General features: G+C 40.0%; 1 protein-coding gene across 4 annotated transcripts in view; it reads right to left on the bottom strand.

The window, feature by feature from the left end:
• Positions 1-12,365: 12,365 nt before the first annotated feature.
• Positions 12,366-24,566, bottom strand: part of tenm4 (teneurin transmembrane protein 4) — a 146,076-nt gene continuing 133,875 nt past the window's right edge. For all 4 annotated transcript variants that reach the window (XM_086262155.1, XM_086262156.1, XM_086262157.1 and 1 more), the window contains 4 exons: positions 23,109-23,405; positions 20,545-22,159; positions 18,320-18,462; positions 12,366-14,986 (listed from right to left, as the gene is read on the bottom strand). In XM_086262155.1, the coding sequence (XP_086118281.1) occupies positions 14,228-14,986; positions 18,320-18,462; positions 20,545-22,159; positions 23,109-23,405 (2,814 nt within the window). In that variant the 3' untranslated portion in view covers positions 12,366-14,227. The remainder of the gene's footprint in view (positions 14,987-18,319; positions 18,463-20,544; positions 22,160-23,108; positions 23,406-24,566) is intronic.

Here is a 24,566-nt window from a genome sequence, read left to right as displayed (position 1 = left end):
TTATGCCAAAATCAGGAACGCGTTAGTCGTTACTGGGGTTTAGATAGGGTCGTTACTCGTTACTTCGTGTGGTGGCTATCGCGGAGCTTCCACAGATTCAGTAACATTAGCAAGTGGTGGAGGCAGCAGGTGGATGAAGGAAAAGGGACGCAGAAGGAAAAGAGACCCGGGGAGGCCGCCGGTCCAAGTGTGAACTGAACTTCAGGTAAGAAGTTATGACCTGCAGTCTCTCTGGGTCAGATATGAACCAAGTTTAGGTGGAGTTTATTTTCGTTATTCTGACTTTTTCCGTACTGCGTGCTAGCTAGCATGACGGAGTTTCTATACAGCTGGGTGGTGCTATGAAGTTAATGATGTTGAACTTTATTTTGTTCATAAGTTATTAGAGTTGCCAACCGTCCCGTCTGGTATTCAGAGAAAATATTACGCGTTTCTTATTGAGGTGAAAAGGAACAGTTTGTCCCGTAATTCAGCTACAATGGAAAAGACACAAAGCTGGAGTTATTCTGTGTCTTTGCTGCACAGCTGCCTCTTCTTCTTTCATTCTCTCCCCTCCCTCTCCTGTTGCTAGTTCAATCATGAAACTGATCAATGATCAGCTGATCGTCTCTCTTGTGTGTTTATCGCCCACTTTGCGCCGAAAGAGGAAACCAGCGGATGTCGCACTAAACAACAGCAGCACGTTTAAGCTTGATCAGCTGTTGTTAGAATTTATTTAATATTAATTTCTAGTATCAGCTGATGTTTGCTGGAGCCACAGCTGTAAACCTGCTGGTCATGATATGGTTTGGTTATCTGGTGAGAGGGAAACATGAAGATGAAACCAGGAGATGTCCTTACTGAATCATCAGAGCTGAACAGGTGATGGAGAAACAGGTTTACCTTTTAGGTGACATGAATGAGTTGAAGGGAAGTTATGAACTGTTTCTGAGAGACAAATAACACCAGGATCCTTTTTTAGGTAGCTGACAGCTGGTAACTGTGCAGGGGCGGGTCTAGCAAAGTGTGGCCAGGGGGGCAGGTAGGGCATTAACAGGGAGAGGGGGGCACAAAGAAATACTTTTCTTTCTTATTCTCATTTAAAATGTCTCGCTTTTAAAAAATAATTATCTGAATCTTACAACAAACGATTGATAGATTGATGCATATATACCATCAAGACAGTGAACATCACTGTCACAACAGCGTTTATTTTCATTCAAAGGCTTTATGATTTTTCCTATAATGGTCAAAATGCCCGGGACAATTTTCTGTCCCAGTCCAGCCCTGTATGCAGCTCATCTGCAGTCTGGTGTTACCTACATCTTCCTATTCAGAAGGCAGAATTTCCGAGTTCTGAGTACAATTGAAAGCACCACGACTGCAGTTTTTGTGTTGGATGTAAAAGGCGCACATGACGCTGTGGCGTTGGCTAGAATCATGGCAGCAGTCAATGATGGTCCAGGCGTGGGATTTCTCTCGTGGAAATGTGCACATTATCTTTTCCTTTCTATTGGTAGGTGGCACAGTGCACTTGTGGCAAGTAAGCAAGCTAGAAGACTGGCAAAGTTATGGAAGAAACACATTAACAAGAGAATTCTGAGTAAAACCAAAGTTACTTTCCCTAGTAACTAGTTACTTTGAAAGTAACGAGTAACTTGAAGTAACTGAGTTACTTTTGAGAGAAGTAACTAGTAATGTAACTAAGTTACTGTTTTAAAGTAACTTACCCAACACTGTTTGTAAGAAGCTTTGCTGCAATGCCCCTCTTACTCCCCATATGAGTAATGACAGTGCGTAGATGGATTTTGTGATCTTGGATGTATTAACGTGTCAAATCTCCCATTACCAGTAAAAATAAAAAGAAGGGAAAAAAATCTCTCTTCAGGTAGATTGGTAGAAGATTTCACGCAAAGGTCAGTCAACCCCGCTAACTTCCAAAATTTCCAAAACATTTTCGGCTGTGAAGCGAACACATGTGGAGTGAGTCAGGAGTGTAATGAAGCAAGCCGAACAGCTATCACAGCCACGTGGAAATGTTCTTTAATCTTTCGTGATGTATCTGCCGTCAGTGTGGGGTTCATTTGCGCGTAAACCTCGTTAATTCAATACCCACAACGACACTGGGTCTCTTCCCACCATTTGCTGCTGGAGTAAATCAGATCACGCCAGCAATATAATAAGATGCCATGGACTATTATTCACCTGGTCTCGCCTGTCAGCTTTGGAGCCCCTGACCAGAGCCGGGTGTCTCCACCTCCGGCTGCTTATGACACATCATCATTAAAGTCAACATGATGCATTTGAAACGTTAGCAAGGTCATTGATATTAATTATCTCCAGCCTGGATGGAGCAGTTATGTCCATGGCCTTATTTTAACAGGAAGCAGAACAATTCTATTTTTTGATTAATTGACAAAAAACATAAAATGCTTCCTTTTTCTGTCATTTTTGGCATCTGGGTTTGAAAACCCGCCACTTTCAATACACCAAAATGAACTGTATGTATCCTCCTGTCAGAATAATGAACTGGTCTCCGTTTAGTTTAATGTCGCGCAATATCTTACTCTACCACAAGGTAGTGCTGTAGCTCTATGATATTTCTTCTCCCTTTAAAAATCCCCACCTAGTGTAGATTTATTCATTTACCCCCGAGTTGCTTCCAATATATTATTCATTTGAAGCTCCGAGGTCTACTGAAATGAAAGCAAGCTGGCATTGTTATGTTCTCTCTGCAGTTCTACCAACCACAATGCAAAGGACCTGCTGGCTTTGGTTGGCAGCGGATAGTCCAGGGCACAGTCAGTTCACGTTGCATCCAAAACTGTTTTCTCCGCATCAACAGGAACAGCGAGGTTGCAGTGCCCACAGTGCATAGCTCTGATTGATTTGAATTTTTTTCCGTGACAACTTGCACGTGGGAGAGATACTTGATGGGGTGTCGCATTTTTTATTTCCACAGATTCTCATCCTCCCACAAGAACCACAAAACAATATATGCACGAAACTAGGTAAACACAGTAGGGGTATGACTTTAAAACTGTTGCATAACTACGGGAAAAAAAATAAGAAGAAAAGGGGAGAAAAAAAGCAAAGTAAAACGCTATTCCTTCTATAACAAGAAAAGAATTAAATAGTTCTCCCTGTTAGAACTGTAGCTCCCTCTTCTTTTAGCCTCTACAGGTAGGAGAGTTGTTTGGCAGCGGTCTGACAACTGCAATAGAGCTTAACAACTTGTTAAAATCAATACAAGATTAGTCAGCAAAACAAAGGATTTTGCTGTAAAAGCTTTGATCTCAGGAGGATCACTGAACTTGGAGGGCAAGTGCATCCCTATTGACAGCCTCCCCATGCCCCCTTTCACCAGCCTTCAGCTGCCCCTCCAAATATTCTGCATTCTCAAAAGGAAGGGTGCATTGATTTTATGTAACATGGGTCGTTAAGTGCTGATTAGACCATTATAGTGATGTGATTTCAGGGAATGGGTTTTGGTGACAGGCAGCCAAACACAAATCAAAAGGAACTAACAACCCTTACTAAAAGAGATTTGGGCTGCTGCACTGCTTTACCTATGACTTACTACTACAATACTCTGTTTGTGTGGGTTTATATGTAATGTGCCAGTTTGAGCAATCTCCAACTGAGCGAAAATGCCGAAGTAAAGAGATATTCACTCTGAAAATGATACTAACCATCACACAGATAGATCATTTTTTCTTTGTAATATAAAAATGGTGTATTTGTCCTTGTGCTTAGATAGTCCATCGATTATTCCTTTAAAACAAAAAATTCGGACAAACTCTTTATACTATTTTATAAAGCAAAAATGCAATGGCTGCTGGTTCTCAATGCTCAATATTTTTGCAAATATTGTATATATTTTGATAGAAATATACACTATTAACAATATTATTTACACTGTTTAAGATTTTCCATCTAATTTGCTTGTAAAGTAACATTTATGAGCATCTTTTGAAACCTGTGACTAGAAAATTCTGCAAAGAAAAGGAAACATAAAGACTATCTGACATCATGTTAGGCTTTCCCTCTCAAAGTGGAATAAATTAATCATTGTAGGAAAAATAACTGCAATTGTTACTGTGGGGTTGTCCCCTGTCAGACCAACCACGATGATTACATTCATCCTTTTCTGTTTTTACTCAGTGTGTACTTTGTGTTAAATGTGTTCCATACAGGGTCTGTTTTTTTTCTCGCGAGCTACATCAAAGACAACTTTAATGGCAATCACCTTGTGAACACTGTGTTTTATAAAGTTCTTGCTAACTTATTTAAAAAAAAAAAACGCTCTTCTGGGTCAAATTTGACAGGTTCCTGTGGAGCTACGCATCTTGCCCTGCTCAGAAGTCTCCTTATAATTCACTCCCTGGCTCAAGGTTGGCAAGGAAGAGCAATAAAGTTGCTTCTCTGATTGCACTATTTTTCTCATACTGTGCCTCACAATGTGTCACAGGATTTCTGCATTGCTTTTTATGATATATTGTAGCAGAGAACCATCAAGTCAGTTCATGGTCAATAAGTTTACTTTTTGGAAGCAACAATCCTATGGATAAGAGGGTGGTGACTACTGTGTGCCAAGTTTCTAAATGTGGCTTCAAAATTTACATATATTCTAATATAGAATGTTTTAATTTTGAAGTGAGAGGAAATCCCCCCTCGTGTACAGAGGAGACAGTATCACAGACAAAAAAGTTGGACCATTTACAATACAGCTTTAAACTTAAACAGTGTCTTTAACAATTTGTCATTTCAACCCTTTCTTTTCTTTCACTGGAAGCAGTCAAAGACCAGGCACTCTTGAGATAGTTAAGAATAGATGATGAAAAATAGAAAAGCAGAGGGGTAATATCACAGTATTGTTACATATTACACATAGGCCACAGTCAAATGAAACAATTCATTCTCATCCGCTTCACAGCAGCATCACATGTCGGTTTTGGCTTTATGAGGACATAGTGTGGGCTCTGCTTCATTTCCCCAGGTTCCTTAATTTAACTTTGCAAGAGCTGGACGCAGCTCCCTTATCCTCATTTACAGGATAATTTGCAGAAATCATCCTAAATGGTAACTCTTAATTGTGATGCAGGAATTCTAGTTTTATCTATGTAACACCACAGGATTTATTTTCTTAACTTGTTGGGGGTGTAGCTTGAGAATGCCTGTCTAGGGATACTCACATAGCACATCAGTGGGATGTTTTTATAATCCGCTGCTAAACCCAATGTCTTTCAGGATATTCAGCTCTTCAGGATATTTTACTGTTATAAAATGCAGCTACGTTGCTGCTGTGGCCAGTTATTCACTTCTCCATAGCACAAGGAAAGAAAAAGAAAAAAGAAGATTTTTGCCAAATTCTGTTCTCCACTACTTTTTCAGCACACATATGTCCTATTTTAAGAATACAAGCTAAATAGTTAACACAGTTAACAGCAAACCACATATGAGCAGTGAAAATAGCTCTTTTCAGCTTGTGTGGGAACATTACTCAGCAGTAGCATAAACATGTCCTTCCCCTACTGATATATTTCATTTACCTTACAGGGGATGAAATCTGGTTTCATTTCTGTGAGCAAAACATTATTCCTTTATATAATAAAAATAACTTATTAGCTTTGTAAAAAAAATCATGTAATTTGAGTTGTGAGGCTTCAGCTGGTCCGGGGCAACACCGTCTATTCTGTAGGCAAGAATTTTCGAGACATGTGCATTTAATCACAAAGGTCAGAGTGCTGAACTAAATGGTGTGATACCCCTGGGGCAGTTGTGTGTCTTTGCCAAGGGCAGTTTTGAAAAGTCAGTTCTGCAGTGTTATAATGTTCTCCTACGTTATAACACTTCCGCTCACGCCGGCACACATCCATCTGTCCTTGTTGTGCCCTACTGTCCTGCTCAGGTGATCTGAAATTAAATATATTTTATTATAACACATAAGCCAGCAGCCTTATTTTCTTTGAATTTCATACATATGCAACCATGTGAGCAAATGCTCTGTCAGCATATAGCAGCATAAATCTAAGCCTAATTATGTTATTTTATCCAGACACAGCAACTAACCTCTAATTAGCCAAACAATAAATGGTAATGTCTTGCTCTTCCATGTGGCCATTTGAGTTAAACTCAGTGCAGTAAAATGGATATGCAGCATTTCTATTTTTCAGTCACTTATATACACAATGGCCTAAGACCACGTGCTATTAATTATAAAACAGTTAACATTTACCAAAATTTGGCATCTTTTCACATCTACATTAAAGAGAAAGTTTAAATTTTGTAAAATAGAACGACAAAGAAGCGTACTTAAATACACAGAGAGGAAAAAGCAAACAAATATATTTTTAATAGCATCTCTGCTGCACCACAACACTGTCCTCCAGATGCCTCTGATTTGTGCATCTGATTTATTCATGCAGTCAATTCCAATTCAAGCACCTTTGTTGTAGAGCAACAGAAACAGTGGAAAATCATCACTTTTTATTTGATAAGACAAAACAATGCAATGTAAGCTGGGAGTTGGGACTGTAGCTGCACACCTCCTGAAACATTATGTCATGATGAAAGGAGCTGGTATTGTGTATATTCAGCAAACACTGTTTTCTGGAAAGTCTCTTTCTGTGGCAAATTCTACTTTTTGAAGTAAACCTTTTTGTGAATCTGTTCCTCTATTTCCCAATATATTTCTCATTTCCTCTCAGTGACAGGCATTAAATACAGGAAGTGATTTTTTTTCATTAAAATTAAGTTTTGATAGTTTTTGACAGCATCACTTATCCCACGAAAAGTAAAGAGATATTTTTATTGAACTATTATTGTTTTTCTTCACAGCTGATTAACTGGAGACAAAATCTATGTCTATGTATTTATATCTGGTTGATATTTTTCAGCGACATTTTATTAAAGTAAATATGTTATTTATGTTTACACATGTTGTTTAGTAGCTACAGTGATGATAGTGATGGAAACTGAAGGAATACAAAGCTGCTCCGATAAGCGGTCTCTAAAAACTCCACATAGAAACATAAAAACTGTGCTTCCGTGCGTGTGTGTTTGTGTATTTGTCCGAGTGTGTGTGTGGCCTTTCTGTTTCAAATCTAAACAGTGTTGAGTATGCCACACACAGGCATCCTTCAAAATATTTCAAAAAGATCTTTCAAAAAGAAAGCGATTGAAAATCCTGAGGTTAAAAACATTTTTCCCCTGACAGAAATAGTAATATTGTTTTCATTCTTTTTCCCTGCAAAATGGTTGCGTGTATGGTCTGTGTGCGGCTGTGGAAGGGGCTCAGCAATTTTACACGATCTACATTTTAAGAAAAGTCGATAGAAAAAAAATATGAAAGAGAACAAGACTGTCTAATTTCCACAACCTTAAAGTTGGACTGGCAGGCTTTTTTGTGTGGTAAATGAAATGAGAGGCCTGGTGTCACACAATTCAAATGCACAACGTGGAAATAAATCTCCCAAGGCTGATCTACATAATAGTATTCGTAATGGGCCCAACAAATCTGTAACCAAAACAATTCTGTCAGGCTGACTTCAGGCTTTATATTTCAGACAGCAATGCACACAATCCTACTTTCAAAAACAAACATAGGAAACAAAACATCTGATTTCTGCGTGTTGCTATTTTTGTTCTTTTTAATAAGAGAGGCATCATTTGCTGAGAACCTCTATTGTCCTGTGGAAAGTGCAAAACAATTTCTACGAATCACTATCTCTAATATTTAACGATTTCTTGATCCAGTAGTATGCAGATGTTTCTTGCATTTGTTGACTTACATTTCATTTAATACAAACTGTTCATGTGTGGGTGCCATACAGACCATGCACTTAAAAAAGTGTCAATAAGGTTAGCAAAGCGTTTGTTAAAAAGCTGTCTGAAGCTAGAGATTGCTACTAACTAGAACCTAACTAACTCTTCACTGAGTGGCAGGTATAAAATTCCCACCTCTGACTAAAGCAACTAAAGCTTGCACAAGCTAAATTCAAACAGCTCCAGTCCTCAGCTTTTTGTCAATAAACAGGTCTGTTGTTTCTTTGATAAATTGTAACTCTAAAGCCTTCATGTGTTTTTCAGCCATCTCAAAAAAGCACATGAAGCTCATTTAAACTAACAAAACTGCTTCCAAAGTATATTGAAAGAAGCATCAGAGGTTTTAGAAAAAGGATTTCAACACTGATATACTAACATAACCTACTGACCAAAAGAGAGCTGACTCATTTAAAGAATATGCAACCTTTTCTACAGCTTTATATATTTTTTAATACGTCTGTGCCACTAAATGTTTTGCAGCAGCTCAATCCTATTAAATATACATAAGCCTTGTTTCAGCCCTGACGGCAGATTATCTCCACCGAGAATGAAAATTACATTGCCTTTCTGGTTTCTCGTTGCATCTGCCTATGATTAACATGTTCTCAGTTTCAACGCACATTTATATGATGAGAGAGAGCTGGTTCTCTGGACGCTCTAAAATATCTCGCAGAGAAATGTTCGCATCCTACGTTCATGAAACTTTTTAAAAACACTTTTCATACCGTTGCCTTTACTTTTTATCCCCACGGTCCTACTAAACGAAAAGGAGAGGAGAGCCTCTGACTGATCATTGCTGGTGCTCACGTCATAGACAAAAATCAATAACAACTATTTTTTCATGGATATAAAGTACTACATGATAAGCTGTCTTAAAACATTAAGCATTTGCTAACCTTTCAGTCAACCAAACTGCTTCCAGACACTGGGTTTGAGTGTGTCCTGATCCTGTGCTACGGACAGATTTGACCTCAGGCATAATTAGCCTAATAAAAGCATTAGTTATGCTGTCAATATGATTTGCATAATGTGCCAAGGCAGTTTCATTCCTGAATGCAAGCGGTGTCCGAGTGACTTAAAATGCTGCAGTGACATTTCTTTGGGTCCTTTGTTCACACCTGTCAGGGGAAATGTGATGGGAGATGGCGGACGCAGCTGTGGCTTCCGCCTCCAGTGAGTCCACAAAGATCCTGAAGTCCAGTATACATCAACCAAACAGCAGCAAACATTTCTAAAGCAGAAATACAAGAGTTTCATCTTATGCTGACAGGATTCATTTCTTACAGCATTGACTCATAATCCATGAAGGTCAGGATGAAATGGAGAAGTGACATAATCTTAGTATTTTCCCAATGAGAAAATACATAAAATAGCACAACTGACTTACATTATATAATTTTTCAGAAAAAGTAAAGCATTTTCTAAGATATGCAAATACATTTCTCCCTTTAATACATGCAGCGGTAACAGCATCTAATTTTAACACTCTGCAGTCACTGTGCTCCCACTAAGAAACCCCACATAGAGCATTGACTTTGAGAGGACCAGCTTTGATATTGCTCCACCTCACAGGTTATCAATTGTCTTGGCTATGTGTGCCTCCGTCAAAATGACTTCAATACCAAAAGCTGTGTTATGAGTCATTTACACTAGTTCAAAAGTCAGAATGTTAGGTTATGTTGCCCTAGAGTAGGGCAGTAAAAGCTATCTTACAGGGCTCTTTAGCCTAATTTTAAGAGAATAATGCTTCTCATATTACAAGCATGCAGCACTGTACTGTTTAGGGTGCTAGTACTGCACATTTTCCATTTCCCTTTGCAGCATGAGAGGCAACAATGGCCTTTGGTTGACCCGTGGAAATATGACACGTTGAAAACCATCATGTCTTTCTTATTTCCAGAGTTCAACTTCGCTGTCTACTTCTGCTGCTGCTGTGTTTTGTCATCAAGGTGGGCATTCACATGAGACCTAAACCTTGAGGACAATTCAGTCTCACCTCTCTATGGCCAGTTGGTTTACCATTTCTTGCCCCATTAATTTTTATGATTGGTCCACCATTTGCATAACTGGTAGAGAAGGGAATGTGGACCTGAATGATTAAAGACAGAATAAGAGGCAGTCCTGTTCAGTCAGGCATATGGTGTTATGGGGCTACACAGCAGATGTGGACCATCATACCAACATTATTTTATGGATGTCGGGAAAACTTGAACAAGTGTAGCCAGTCATGGAAAGGTGGTGCTCTTTGCCAACTACATTGCCGATCTGAACAAAATAGATGCAGCTGTCTGTCATGTAATAACAGCACCTGAGACTGACAGGCAAAAGAAAACAACAGACAGCAGGTGTTTCATTTTTGTAGTTGTTTTCAGACTAAGAAACTGATTCATTGAGGGAATGGATGGCTGGTCCTCAGTATGAATCAACCTTTTACTGATTTTAACAGGAAATACCTTTGGCAGTGTTTATCCAACTCAGGTCCAGAGTGGTAAAATTATCAGTGAGAGGAAAACAGATGAAGTGTGAAAGCAATGTGAAGATAGAACTCAGCATAGGTAATGAGAAATACAGCAGTTCATGGATGAGTTTTAGAGAAATGCTTTTCCTCCACTGGTTACAGTGATATTAACGTCATGCAAAAATCACAGCTGTGTTCTTGGTTGGTCAAAGAAGCAGTGGTAGATGTAAAGTGGGATCAAATCCACATTTTGGCTACATCCCCAAGCAATGGTGGAGACCCATCTTACAAATATAGTTCCTGCCCATCCAGCTGTTGACAACAAAGGCACAAAGGAAGAGCACAAAGGAAACATGTCAACAAAAGGAGCTGAAATGATGTTTCTTTGTTTGATTAACGCAAGCTTTTGTGTGCACATTTTAAAACAGACACTGATATCGTGTTGGATCTGAGTTGTACTAATATCAAAAGATCATTTTTCATATTTGCTGCCATCAGATATATAGCTTTAATTGATTTAAAGTGCAGATTCTGTACACCCTGCCACACAAATGGCAACAGCAAATTTGTAAGGTTTTAACGAGGCTATTCATCAGTATCAGCAGTAATTCAGTCCTTACTGCTGGCACATAGTCTGCTGTTTTCTTCAGCCTTTTTTTTACTTTAATTTTTTAGCCACATAGTAAGGTAGCCACAGTTGCTCTTGGCATCAGTATTAACTTTACAGATAAATTTTTAGTTTAGAAAAAATCGACTCATCCATCATTGAGGTATGTTGTAGCAATTATTGTGGAGGTCAAAGTGCTGTTATTATGATTCTACCAAAGAATAAGGTTCTATGAATTAAAGGACACTCTGACTGCACGTGCTCTCTGCTAGCAGGACTCTCTGTTCCCTGTAAAGAAATCCTCTTTGCCAAAGGCATGTGAGGCTCAAGGCTCAGACTGTCTCAAGAAAAATGAGAGTCACAGATTTGAAATTTCCTTTTGGTCAGACTAGGTGAAGCAATCATCAGAGTGTGATCATTTCTTGTGATGCTAGGCCTCCATACAGAGAGATCAGCACTTTCCTTGACTCACATCAATGCTAAGTGAATAAGAACAAATGTGAAAATTCGGCCTGCTTACGTCAAACGGGCCATGTTGCTTTCTTCTGGGCAGCGAGCTCAGCTCTGCCTGCAGAGAGTGTAAATGTTCTAGGTTCCCTCGCTGCCACCACATACTAGCAGCTAACTCCCGCACCACCCTGCCTGCTAACAGGATTATCCCCTGAGCTGCACTTACTTCAACAAAGTTATCAAGTTTAAAAACAGTCTCCTGGTGGCTTTTGTGATATCAAAGGATTGGTCCTCAACTTTGACAGGTTAATTAATAGTCAAGTTTTGCACTGCATCCCTCGAGGCTTGCTCGTCTTATGCCAGTTAAACACATTCACTGCAGAAAAGTTGATATTAATAGACTGCACTTGATATACTGGTGATTCAGCCACATGTTCAGTCCATGTGAGAATTTAATAAGTTCAATGTCTAAACAGGTGGCAGAGCGTGTTTCACTAAATAACGGCACACGGCGAACTATATTTCATTATCATAATGCATCAAATTAGCCTCATTAAAGGCTTGTGAAATGTGTAGCAGGGTGAGAATTAACATTTGTGTAATGTACCAAGGTGTAATGTAGATATGAAAATCTTCACAGTCCGAGGTGGTAGGAACATGAATATAAGGGAAGGTAACATAAGTGTGCTGTGGTTTGAGATGCAGCGATAGATAATATCATCCACAATAGACTGTGTATAAAACAAACGCAAAAAATAAACACAAAATATTCCCTTTATTTTTTTTTCTACCTTAAGACTACACAGGGTCACTGATGTAGCTCTAAGAGGTATCTACATTTGCATTTTATTTACAGCTCACTTTGATGTCCTCATATTTACACAGTCAAATAGAAGCGCTAAAAACACAGTGTTGAGAACAAACCAAAACTCGAAATGAGTCAACTTTAGAAAAAGATACAGTCTTCTGACGCAACAATTCTCAGTGCAATATTCCACAATGCAAATATCCATCATTCATATTATGTAGAACATACATATATAGTTTTTATTTTTGTGTTTTGAAAAATGTAAATGAATCGACCAGGAGCAGGAAAAAAACCCCCACCCATGTCCTTTTCACTTTTTCACTTGTACAGATTGAGACACTCAATCATGCTCTCGTCACACGAACATGTTCAAATGTTTTGTGGGAAAATTAGCAAGTCAAGAGTGTGTAGTGGCTTGGCATAGTTCAACAACTAACTGAATTTAAATCAATATCACCATTTCCAAAATAGTCTTGACTCTGCGTCCGTTTTCAGATAAAGAAACATTAAGTTGTCCCTTGCATTGCCCACCGAGGGAGATGCATGGGAGTTAAAATGTGATCACGAGAGTTATTTTCAAGGTTGCCATGTATAGACGACCTTTAGTCTGTAAACGGGAAGTAGTACACCTGCAGGTCTAAATGCATTTCAGCCAGCCATGGGACCAAGTGGAGCCCTATCCTGGAGAATGAAAGCACTTTCAAAGCTGACCTGCAGGCAGCCCTTTGGGCAAAGGCAATTTGTATCTTTCATCTCACCCACAACACAACGCAAAGCCCATCTATCTCAACAGCCAATATGTTAATGTACCGTGTATCACTGATGAGATTAGTCACTGACCCTCTTTGGAGCCTCACTTTTATAAAGTATTTTTATCCCGAGCTTTATGTGACTGGACATTGTGATGAGGAATACTGACTTAAGATCACTGATAAACAAAAAGAGCCTTTCATATGCAACCGAGATCAGTAAAATGCATGTGGTCTGATGAAAAACACAGTAATTGATTTAACTAAACCACCTTTCATAGTTTATTCCATGTGTTCAAACACCCTTAAGCGTTGTTCAAGTACAACAATTAACAATAAAAGGGACAACAGTTCACATTTTTTTAAAATTCACATTTGTTATACTGTTAATTCATATAGCTATTTATAAAACAAAACTAAAAGATAACCCCAAACCATTCCTGTAAAATACCTTTTGTAGTTTAATACAGACATTAATTCCACAGTATTTTCTCACAGGGTTGGCTTTTCTCTGTTTTTATAATCGAGTTGTTTGACCACAGTCAAAAGAAGCAGAGAAGAATTTATTCGCTTTTCATTTTGTTCATAGAGAAAAAAAAAAAAGTCTGGTTATAAAATAAAATACACACCAAATAAAAAAAAGTGACCTCACATCCCTTTGTTGGCTCCACCACATACAATTTAAGCTTAATTAAGCAGTTTTGCTAATTTTAAAGTTCATAAAAAAGGCCAACATGCACAGTCACGGTGCACCGAAGCCTTCCAAGCTAAGACCACAAATGAGTATCGAGCTTCCTCTTTAAAAAATTACAAGACATCACACAAATGAAGGTGCTTTGACAAGTTCAGCTGGGTTCTGATGAAGGGCTCTACCGCCAACAGAAATCTCTCTCATTATTTATGGATGACTGGGGCTATGACGGTTTCAAGTATAAAAAAGAAGTGATTAAAAGAGAAGGAATCTCCTTGGCTGAGGCGCAGAAAAAGGCAGAATAGAGCAAGCTTGTGAATAACAATCTGCAAGTCTGTCAGCAGAGTGATCCAGTGAACATAATGCATTACCAATACTCCTCTTGGATTCCTTTGAACAGAATCACCAACAGGGATGAGGAAATGGAGTCACAAGACATCACAAATTTTCATCCTCTAGCAGCCGCACTTGGAGAGCAAAGACTGTTAAAGAATCTTCAAAAGGAGAAGGGCACTCTTCTATTAATACAGTGCAACTGATTGCAACCAAGTTGAGCACAGTCAAAGAAAAAAAACATGTGGTCATGTACACAACTGTCTTTGGCAAGAAGTCCCATGTCCTACATCTGAGTCAGTCACTCGAGAGCCTCGTGTTCATGTCACCTTCGGCCCATTTCACTCTGTCTCATGAAATGAATGTTGTTGACACTGTCTGCCAGCTCAGGGTATTGGTCAACTGAAACCATGTAATATCCATCGTAGCCTTGCACCTTCCCTGAACCTAGGAGCTGCTGCTTCTCTCCTTCAGTCCAGGTTCGTGAGCCCTCTTCTCCATCCCTCAGTCTCTGGCGCTCTCGGGCCCAAGCTTGGGCGACAGCTCTCTGCCGAGCCAGCTCCAACACACGGGCTTTCTCCTCATCCACGCTACTGCCATAACGAGTATTCAGACACAGAGCGCCATACTGTAGCTGAATGTCAGTAATGCGCCTAGTCCTGCCATTGACAACAGTGTTGACCTGAGACACTGTGACATTGACGCCATTCTCTAGTGTACGTCGGCCCACTGTCATACCAATAAGGGCCAGATCTCCCTCCACTGAGCCCAGTTTGACAAAATAGTGGGTATCCATTCCCATGATAGTGAAGTGGAGGTTTTCAAGGTAGAATGCATCGTTCAGAACTGCAGCCATGCGACGGCCATCTTCATTGGCCAAGCTGATGATGTCAGTGCTGATGCGACCATCTCTGATAGCAAATTTGACCCCCTTGCCAAAGATTGAGCCACCAGAAGCAAAGATCTTTTTATCTTCCGTCTGAGGGCATCCAGCACTTTTGGCTCTGTAGATCTGGCCAAAACGTTCCAGTTTTACAAAGGCCTTCAGCTGCCTCTGAACTTCACACTGAACACCCAGCAAAGACTGCAAAAAAACCACAAAGACAATACTGTTAAGTTACGCAGCCCCCGCAACAGCTTCATACACTCAAATATATATTTTTGCTCATTCTCTGAGGAAGAGCTTGTTTGAAATCGTTCTTGCGGATATTTCCCAAATATTCACTTGTGATTGCTTCACATTTTGATTTGTAATCTTTATCCTTATCCTACTTTGCATGTGGAATAAGGAGCACAGTCTGATTTCAGATACATCCTTTTCAAATCTGAGATTCATACTGCTTCATTAACACTTCAAACATTTCAAACTCAGTGCTGTGACTACACAGCATGAGCGATTCTTTTTATATTAACGTGAGGAACATTTGACACTAAATAAAGTGTAAAGTATACACTACAATGTACACTATATATATATATATATACCTTGTGAGCGGGTGCATGTGCATTCCTTCTTTTTTAATTAGACATCTTTATAATGTTATATGTTGAAAATAACAATGAAAATGCCTTTATTATTGGCACATAAATCCATAATGCTTTGATGCTGTGAATAATGCAGCTTCAAAGCATCGCAGCTGCCCCTACCTTGACACATAGTTAAGGTAGGGGCAGAGGTGTTTGTCAGCAAATGCAAATCTCCCTGATCATTTATGACAGGCATGATATTTTGAAAAAGGGTGAAACAGTCATGCTGTGCCAAATATGAAACGGGAATCTGCTGGTAACTAGTGTATATTGTTCCTTAAGGGTTTACAAATGTGTACATACCATACTGCTTTCAGCCAAAATTAATACTTTGTCCTAATGCTACTTGACAAGAGATATTTGTCAGGAAGAAAGAAGCATGTTAAAAAGAGGAGAATGAAATTAAATGGAAGCCAGCCAACACCACAGTATCTAAGCAGCAGAAAAAAAAGCTCTCAAGCATCGCGCCTTCTTGCCATCGCCTAAGATAAGAGGTTGTGAACATCCTGAGGAATTTTTGTCAACCAGTCACATCTAAAGTTTCCCTGACAGTTTCTAATTCCGTCTCTCTGTGCTTTTGTTGAAGGATGGCTAAGGGTTGGAAGACTGGGTGGGGCTGAGAAATGAAGAGCAGGCTGCAGTGACCGGCATATCTGCCTGTTCTTTCATGTGACACCACAACCTGCTTCAAGAGGAAACAAAAACGGGGGTGGGGGCAGCTGTACTGTAGGGCCCCCAGGGAATCATTGCCTGGGGGTACGCTTCACACCATGCCACTCCATGTTTGTTTACCGTGCCAGTATGTGACACGGTCAGCTGTCCCAGGGCAGAAGAGGAACAGGGGGCAATGTCCTCCACTTTACTAAAGCAGCCTCCCAGGACACTCCCAGAGAGGCATCATTCACATAGCATGCTGTGCAATCAGCCTCCAGCACGAGCCGAAATGAAAGATCAAGCCTTGTGCAGCACACAGCTCATCTCTCTGGCCCCCTCACAGCATTTTTCAATCTGTGGTGGATTCAGCAGCATGGTGAAATAGGGGCTTAAATGGAACAAGATAGAAAGGCAGGCATGAATAAAATAAAGTTTTAAAAAAGCCATTTGTACAACACATAGCATGTACTGTTTTAAAGTTGCACTGCACCTAATTGGGCCGGTGTGTCCATCTGCAGTGGGGATCAAATGCATTAAACGCCTAAGAATACCATTTTGGAAGCAGGAATTCTAGATAAGAATAACACGCTTCAACATACACAGGAAAACAACTAATTATCTCAAACCTTCCTTACATATTATTTATAGTACATATTCAGAGGTGTGCTGAAGGCAAAACTCCTTCACACAATCTTGCAATCGAGGCATACTTTCTATTTAAAGATATACTAAAGTCTGTTATGGGTATTTTTGAATATGTAATTGAAAGGCTGAGTCTGTAGATAAAACATGTCCTTTCAGTTATATTATTAATAAAATGGACCTACTTATGTTTAATACTTCAGAGGGAAGTAAACATAGATGAGCTGAATATAGTCTCATATATGACTAATTTAATTTTAGCATATTGAAAGTCCTTCTATCCTTCTAAGAGTGTTTTTGAGAAACCGATGGTAAAAAATTTAAGCCACCAGATGTCTGATTTTCTTAGCAGTTAAAGCAATCAGAAGTGCATTTGTGTTTCTGAAAGAGTGTTGCATTTATCATCTGTAATCTACAACGCAATTCCCTCAGATCCCCGCGGATCTACACTTAGGCACTGAAATACCTGCAGTGTCTTTTGTTGCTCATTTATAGATTGGCACCTTTGGAGAGTTCAGAGGTTTCTTTGTGGAATGTTAGCCACAAGCTTTATGCACGAGTTAGTCCCAGGGGTTCTGACAACAACCCTTTCAAAACAGTTTACGTTAGATGAAGAAATAACTGGGATTGTTATAGATTTACACTACGCATATATGATGTGTAACATTACAATAGGAATAAGTATTTCATTTCCAGTGTAATTGACTAAAGTGTTGCTGAAATGCCTGAGATAATTCATTTTTTGATTACAAATACTTTTAAAGGACTCATGAGAGCAGGAGCACTTATCAACTATTCATTTGCAAATCACAAATTTGCATTTGTTTCTATTCACAGTAATTTTGAAAATCTTCACCTTTAGTGTCATAGAATAAATATTGATGGATAAATTCTGAAATAAATGGGACACCAACTAAAACATCACTCAGACATTTATAAGTTGTTAAGAGCTAAATACTGCATGACAGTTTATAGTAACAGTGGGGGTTTTTGCCAGTTTTTTGTGTATCCATGTTTATTAGTCTGCTGGTCAGATCAGAGAATCTTCCATCACCCCAGTAGCTTTTAGACTTACAAATAGATGAGAAGACATTCTAACCAATACCGGCTATGTTAAGGTTGCAGCCAGAGTGTAATGCAACATGAATCTTCCCTCTTGATGGGTGGCATTCACTAGTCTAGCTGTAACCAAACCCAAGAACAACAGTGGCCTGTTCAATAATTCAGGTGAGTTGGGGGCAACTTAAAAGGCCTGATAAAAGCGAGAATCAAAGCATGTCTACTACTTCTCAGACCTTGGCTAACAGTGTAAGGCTGAGATGAAATCAATGGCCAGTGGTAGAAGAAAGGGAGAGTGAATTTTCCTAATGGCAGGACAATTACAAGAGCTATTTAGCCTGACCCCATTCCCCAAGATGAGGACTAGGGAAGCAACCAGCATACCGGGCGATGTTTTGGCCTGATAGCTGCCAGCTCCTTTGGGAGTCTGGCTACATAGACTCTGCCCATTTGCTAATGATGTTGGAAAGGAGAGGGGCAGAAGTAGAAAGCGATCCGAGGTAAGATGAAAAGTGGGATAAGTAAGGATGACTACCTTGGTGCTATCCCATTCCTGCGTCTTGATCTGGGTGCGAACTAATTCGTAGGATGGCTCCATGGCCTCTGTGCTTGGTTTGCGGTAGCCGGGGATAACGTTGTACAGTTGGAAGCCAAAGGTCACCAACCAGCTGTTCACATCTGCGGGGGAAGGGTCAAAACAAATGATATACATATTCTATTAGTAGACACAATCGTTTGTGGCTTCAGAGGAACTGTGAAGAACTGTGAGAATTAATTTGTTGAATCTGAACAGTTGACATTTTGTGGGCGAGACTGTTTCCATGAAACACTCCTACCTCGGCCAGACCGCTTGATTTGTTTGTGATAGTGGAAAGCTATGCTAAACACTCAAGATAGTTGTGATAATTCGTGTCCACTCCTGCAGGTGCCACACTAATGACACGCAGTTGGGTTACGGAAATGCCAAGTGACATCTGAGAGTGCCTGCTGTGCTGATAATTATATTCAGTAATTTGGTGTCATTTCAAGGCAGCCAAGACTTCAACACGAGATATTTTGAAGACTCAGCGGGCTCCTCTGCATTAATTTCTCTCTAATGAGATGCTGAAAGAGAGGAAAGTGACGTGTCTGAGATTTAAATACATCCAATCATGATAATGTGGTTCTTCTAATAGCAGCCACCGACACTGTGGTTATAGGTGCTGCTGCAGTCCCCTATAGCATGCTGTCATATTTTATGAATATCACAGAGAAGGCTACAGGTCTTAAGAGAAGCAAAGCCTGTCCAACCTGATCGATTTCTTTCTCGCGCCCTTCCATGTGTTTGTTACAGACAGCATCATTGCTGTGACACTCGGGGTGCAAGTCTCTCACACATTGCCGCTGCCACATTGTGGCACCTGACAAAGCTTTTTTAAATATGAATTTGTTTGAGGACAATGAAAGGACCCTGGCAATTTAGTGAGAGGAATGTAAATGTCACTGCTATCAATCACAATTGAGGCAAACCCACTACAATATATCTATCTAACAGTCTATTTAGCATTAAAATGCCATTGAGCCCCTAATGGTGGACTATGATGCTGAATGCCTTTGTGTTTGCAAAAAGTGACTACTCCGTCTCTCGGTATTGTCTTCAGGTTATTAAAGGATAAAGAATAAAAGGTAAACACATTATTATTCCTCCACAAAAAGGCATTATGGAGTAAATATAATGCAGCATGAACACATGAGAACTTATACATTCATTTATGACAGAGATCCAGCTACTGCTTGGTTTAACCACAAGGATTTCACTGAGTATGTTGTTTTCCTTCCGGCAAAAGAGGTTGATACAACCAACAAAGATTTGTATGGTTTGTATGGATTCATTGTGCTCACCTTCTCCACCGAGGTGCTTTCACTGCCATTTACCCCCTCCCCACCACAAAGAACCAGGATATTTCTGGAAAAGGACCTGAATGCTAAACAACAGAAAGGGCTTGGCCGTATAGCATTGTTCCCTTTGAGCATTTTCAGAGTGATAGCTACTGGGCACGTACATAAGCAAGTATACACGAACACACATACACGAAACCCCCCCACACCTCAGTTTCCCAGCAAGTGAGTGCTTAAAATCCTCCCAAACACACTGCTTTTGAATTTAATTCTGGCAGGGTCTGTTCTTCCAGTTGTGTGAGGTTGTTAAGAATAAAAACATAACAAATTTGACAGAAAAACCTGGAATAACTATTGTGCGCTTCAAGCAATAACAGTCATACACAGGAATGAAGGCTAATATTTGCTTGCTCTCCACAACCAAGTTATAAGCATAACTGATTGCTTTAGCAGGACTCACGTAAATACTGTCAACTTCTATTTATATTCAATTATTTGGATACAACTGAAAGTATTTTAAGTCCTACTCACTTTCACTTAGAATTGTTACAGGAAGATTCAGAGAAAATCTTGCTTTTGAGCATCAACAGAAGCAGACTGCACTCAAATCATTTTCTGATAGAAAGTTATAATTCCACAGTAAGTCCTTTTCTTTATGTTTGCAATGTTTCCACAGATTGCCTACATTTTTTAAAGACATTCATTTAAAGGTTATGATACTTAAAATGAATGCCTCTTTGTTTGATCATCAGTAGAATCCAGCGAAACTGCACTGAAGCTAACTTCCTGTCCTCTAAGGTTAGGTGGACTTGCGCTTTATTTTTTCTTAAAATTTAATCTTCTAAAGCCATAAAGCATATAAAGTCTGTTAAAAGAACTTACCTGTCATGTAGCACTTTATCTCCTCGTTATTGCTGAGAGGATTATTATTCTTGAACATGTACAAGTTGAATGGCACAATGTGGTTGCTGTTGAGACGTTTCCAGATCTCGTGGTCTGGTGTTGTCCAGCGGCCAGCAAGGACATCATAATCCCGCCTGCCCATGTGGACCAGTTTGCTAAGAGGCTCATACAGGCCTCCTTGGTAGCCTATTATGAGCTGCAAACTGGGGTTGGTGTCAAGGTAAACTTCTCCAAAAGCCGTATGGAGGATCTGCTTGATCATGATGCCTGATCCACTGAACACAGCCAGTGGCGTGCCTATGTTATCACACGCCACGTAAAACTCATCCCCACTGCTTAGCTCCATGGCAAACAGATGTCCCTGCAGGTCATAATACAGTGAGGTGATCTCAGAGCTGGAGTGATTGTACATATGGGTGACCCTAGTGGGGCTGGACAACTCAGCATAGAAGAACTGCAGGTGCTGGCCCCTGCTGCTTCTGCTGGACACCCTCCTGCCGAGGCCATCGTAACGGTATTCAATGCTCCAGCCGCTCACTTTGTTGTACACTTTAACAAGCAGGCCAGCAGAATTATACTCAAAATAGTCATTCCCTCGCTGCTTAAGAAAACCGTCCTCATCCATCCTATACTGAGTATCTCCCAAGCGAGTAATGCGGTCCCTGATGTCATAGCGTAGTGGTGTGAGGCGTGCGCTGTTTCCAGGGCTGAGAAGGTGTAAGTTGCCATTAAGGTCATAGCTGTACCTCCACAGAGGCTTGTCATTGATGGAGACCACTTGAAGTTGACCGTCAGCATCGTACTCGTATGTGTAGCGTGTCGTGTTGGCATAAGGCCCAACCTTTAGCTCCTTGGCCACCACTCGCCCCATATTGTCATACTGCACCATCATCCAGTACATGAGTGAGCGGAAGATCTCATATTGGACTTCCTTCACTCGCCCGTAGGCATCAAAGTGTTTGGTGTGGGTCATCACTGCTGTGGTTATAATTTGATTTATGTCATAATAGATTACTCCAAATTTACCAAACTGCTCTGTTTTGCCAGATACGTCATCGTAACGATACAAGTCAATTGGCAGCGGTTTCTCATTTATGACAGCCTGCATGCTAGTGACGCGGAAACTGTTGTCATACACATAGTCAAACCTAGCGTTCACCATGCCCTCTTCGCTGAATCTGAAAATCTGCCTGTCAATCAGTGGACCAATCTGACGGTAGCGAATGGTGCAGGTAAAGCCTTCACTCTGCAAGTTGACGGTCTTTAGCATGCCTGCCACTTCATCATAGGAAAAACCAATTCGAGTGGTGTCATAGAGAATCTCCAGAAGCTTAGCAAGCTTTCCATATTTGTAGATGATCCTGCGGCCTGTACCCAGATAGGTGGTCTGCAGCAACTGTCCATCCTCACTGTAGTCCTGGAGCACTGAAGCGTTACCTTCAGGGGGCCGGTAGGTGTTTCTGTAGTAACCAATGGAGCGGGAGGTCTCTAGAGTCTGCCGTGCTACGTTGGGCATGGTCACAGAGGAGAGCCGATCATTTTTGTCAAATTCAAAGATATACTGCCTTTGGCTGTAGAGCAGCAGCACCATGGACTAATGAGAAGAAGAAACAGAGGATTTTTTGTGTTATATTAATAAATTGTAAGACTGACTGCATTCAAATGCTTCACTTTGATATATTTTCTGTTACACAAACACACAGTCCTAAAAGCTGTTACAGAAGCACAATGTCTGACACAATAAGACAAGATAGAGATTAATTAGAAAATTGCTACCGTTATAACGTCTAATACCAATAACACAAAATGACAGGCAATTTGTCTAAAGCGATAAATATTACGCAAGTTTGTGTCAGTCCAAATCTAATTTTCATCATGAACACAGAGTTGCTGATACTCCACTGAAATTAAGATTTCCTTAAGAGATGATTTCACAAGCTGCTTCTATTTTGCTCATTTGTCAGATCTTTTAATCCAAACAGTAGGAAGCCAAATTTTCTCACCTAAGCAAATCTAAAATTTACATCTGTGCCTGTCTTAGACCAATAAATGATGAGGTTGTAAAGCTGTCACAACAGGCGGCATCGAGAAATTGCTCAGAGGTTGCTATGACTAAAGACTATTAACAAGGTGACTGACTGCTGTTCATATTATATGCCTAAGCTACAGAATAACAGCTCCTCACCTCACCCAAACAGTCTTGCCTTCAATTAGTCAGAAGAAAGTGACATTTCACTCTGTTCTTTTCATCAGAGCTATTTCAGGCTGAACTTTGCTGTCAGACTTTGGTAACAAAGTATGTCTTCAATGCACCAGACACTTTAATTACATTTTGGCTGATATCTATTCCAGAGCCTGATAGTGCAACACAAACACTTCTGTATTATTACAAGTTAACTTTTAACTCCAGTCTAAAATCTCATAACAAGTTTCTTACACAAACACACCTTTTACACTTTATCTGTAGAGCATGCCTCCAATATTATATTACATTTTTTATCTTTAAACTATTTAATCATTATTACAGTTCAACCAATTCGTACCTTCTCAAGATAAGTGTAGCTCCAAGATTTACCATCAGCAAATATCTGGGAGGTGATTCTGCCGTTCTGGTCGTATTCCATGCGCACCGACATTGTGCCTCTTTGGATACCTGCCACATGGCCTCCAGGAGAGTAGGTGACATTGACTCCATTCAGTCGACTGCTCGGTGCCCACAATGTGGGGCGACCGGCATGGTCATAGTGGATCCGTAACGTAAACTTCCTGTGGTCATCGTAGACCTTTTCTGTTCTGGTGATTCGATCGAAATCCAACGATAGGAGGTTTCTGTTATGAACCTATAGGAGGGAACGCAGGGAGTTAGGAACACTTTATATAGCTACAGAAAATTCACCAACGGGAATAGACACTTTAAAAAGTTTGAAATTATTGAGAGGAATTGGTGCATTACTCTTCTGAGGTGGAACATTGGGAGGAGACCTTTAATCACAAAGTGATTATTTTTATATTCTTCTTTTCATAGCTTTTAATTACAAAAGTGGAGCTTTATCTCAGGACTGCAGGAGCCAGCGGAGTAATGAAATTGTAAGAATTACCACATTTCTTTGTTTGTGTCTTAGCCCGAGTATGCCTATTCAAGCAAGAAACATTAGAGTCACATTGATCATTAAATTCATTTTTAATGCTTACTGGGAAGAATTACCAGGCACAGATGACTCTCATTCTATTTTGCCTTTGCGTAAATTGGAAAAGAGAAAGAAAATCAGTTAATCTCCTTTATGACTGAACATTGTTTAAGTGAGACAGCTCTTCTGAATGTATCAGGCTTAAAACGGTGACCTTTGCTTTCAGAGCAAAACAACACTGCTCTGAAGACTGCAGGCTTTATGAGGCAGCTTCTGTGCTTTAGCCAAAAAGATCAAGCAGCAGCCCTGGCATTCTGTTTCTCTGTCAGCAGCCTCCATAAACAGAAGCTACAGAAGCAAAAAAAATAAAACAAAGAGAAGATAACAGCTTAGATTGCAGGTCAGAGCAGATCTCTGCAAAAAAAAGCATTGCTTTAAACACCATCTGGAACTTTTTGTAAAATGGGTCTTCAGAGGTCTCTGGCTGTAATTAAAACTACACCTCTGTTTCTGTAATATTTATGATCTTTTTTTCTTATTAATCTTCAGAGTGTTTCTTCAGGTGTGCTATCATTTGGCTTAGTAAAATGCTTGGCAAGGCTTAAAAACATCTTAAAATGCCTCAGAAGGCTGCTTCTGGCTACTTTCCAGATACATCCCACAGAGCAGGTCACACAGGGATTGCTGAGAAAGCTCACTTTTTCAATCTCACATTGAGGAAAGCATGCTTAGGTCTCTCATCTGTGAAGGGACAATTACACCAGAGGCAATTATTGTCACTGATACCTAATTGAGAGGATTACTTTAAGTAAAACCAACAGAATCATGAGGAGCATAAATCCATGGATATTTGGAGTGGCGTAAACTATTTGA

This window comes from Aulonocara sp. 'chitande type north' Nkhata Bay, linkage group LG14 (assembly GCF_057382095.1).
Source record: "Aulonocara sp. 'chitande type north' Nkhata Bay isolate Kocher_YH1m ecotype deep benthic linkage group LG14, A_spYH_male_GT1.1, whole genome shotgun sequence".
Lineage (NCBI taxonomy): Eukaryota > Metazoa > Chordata > Actinopteri > Cichliformes > Cichlidae > Aulonocara > Aulonocara sp. 'chitande type north' Nkhata Bay.
Note: the sequence above shows the minus strand (reverse complement) of the source record. Positions and strands in the feature narration are given on the sequence as shown.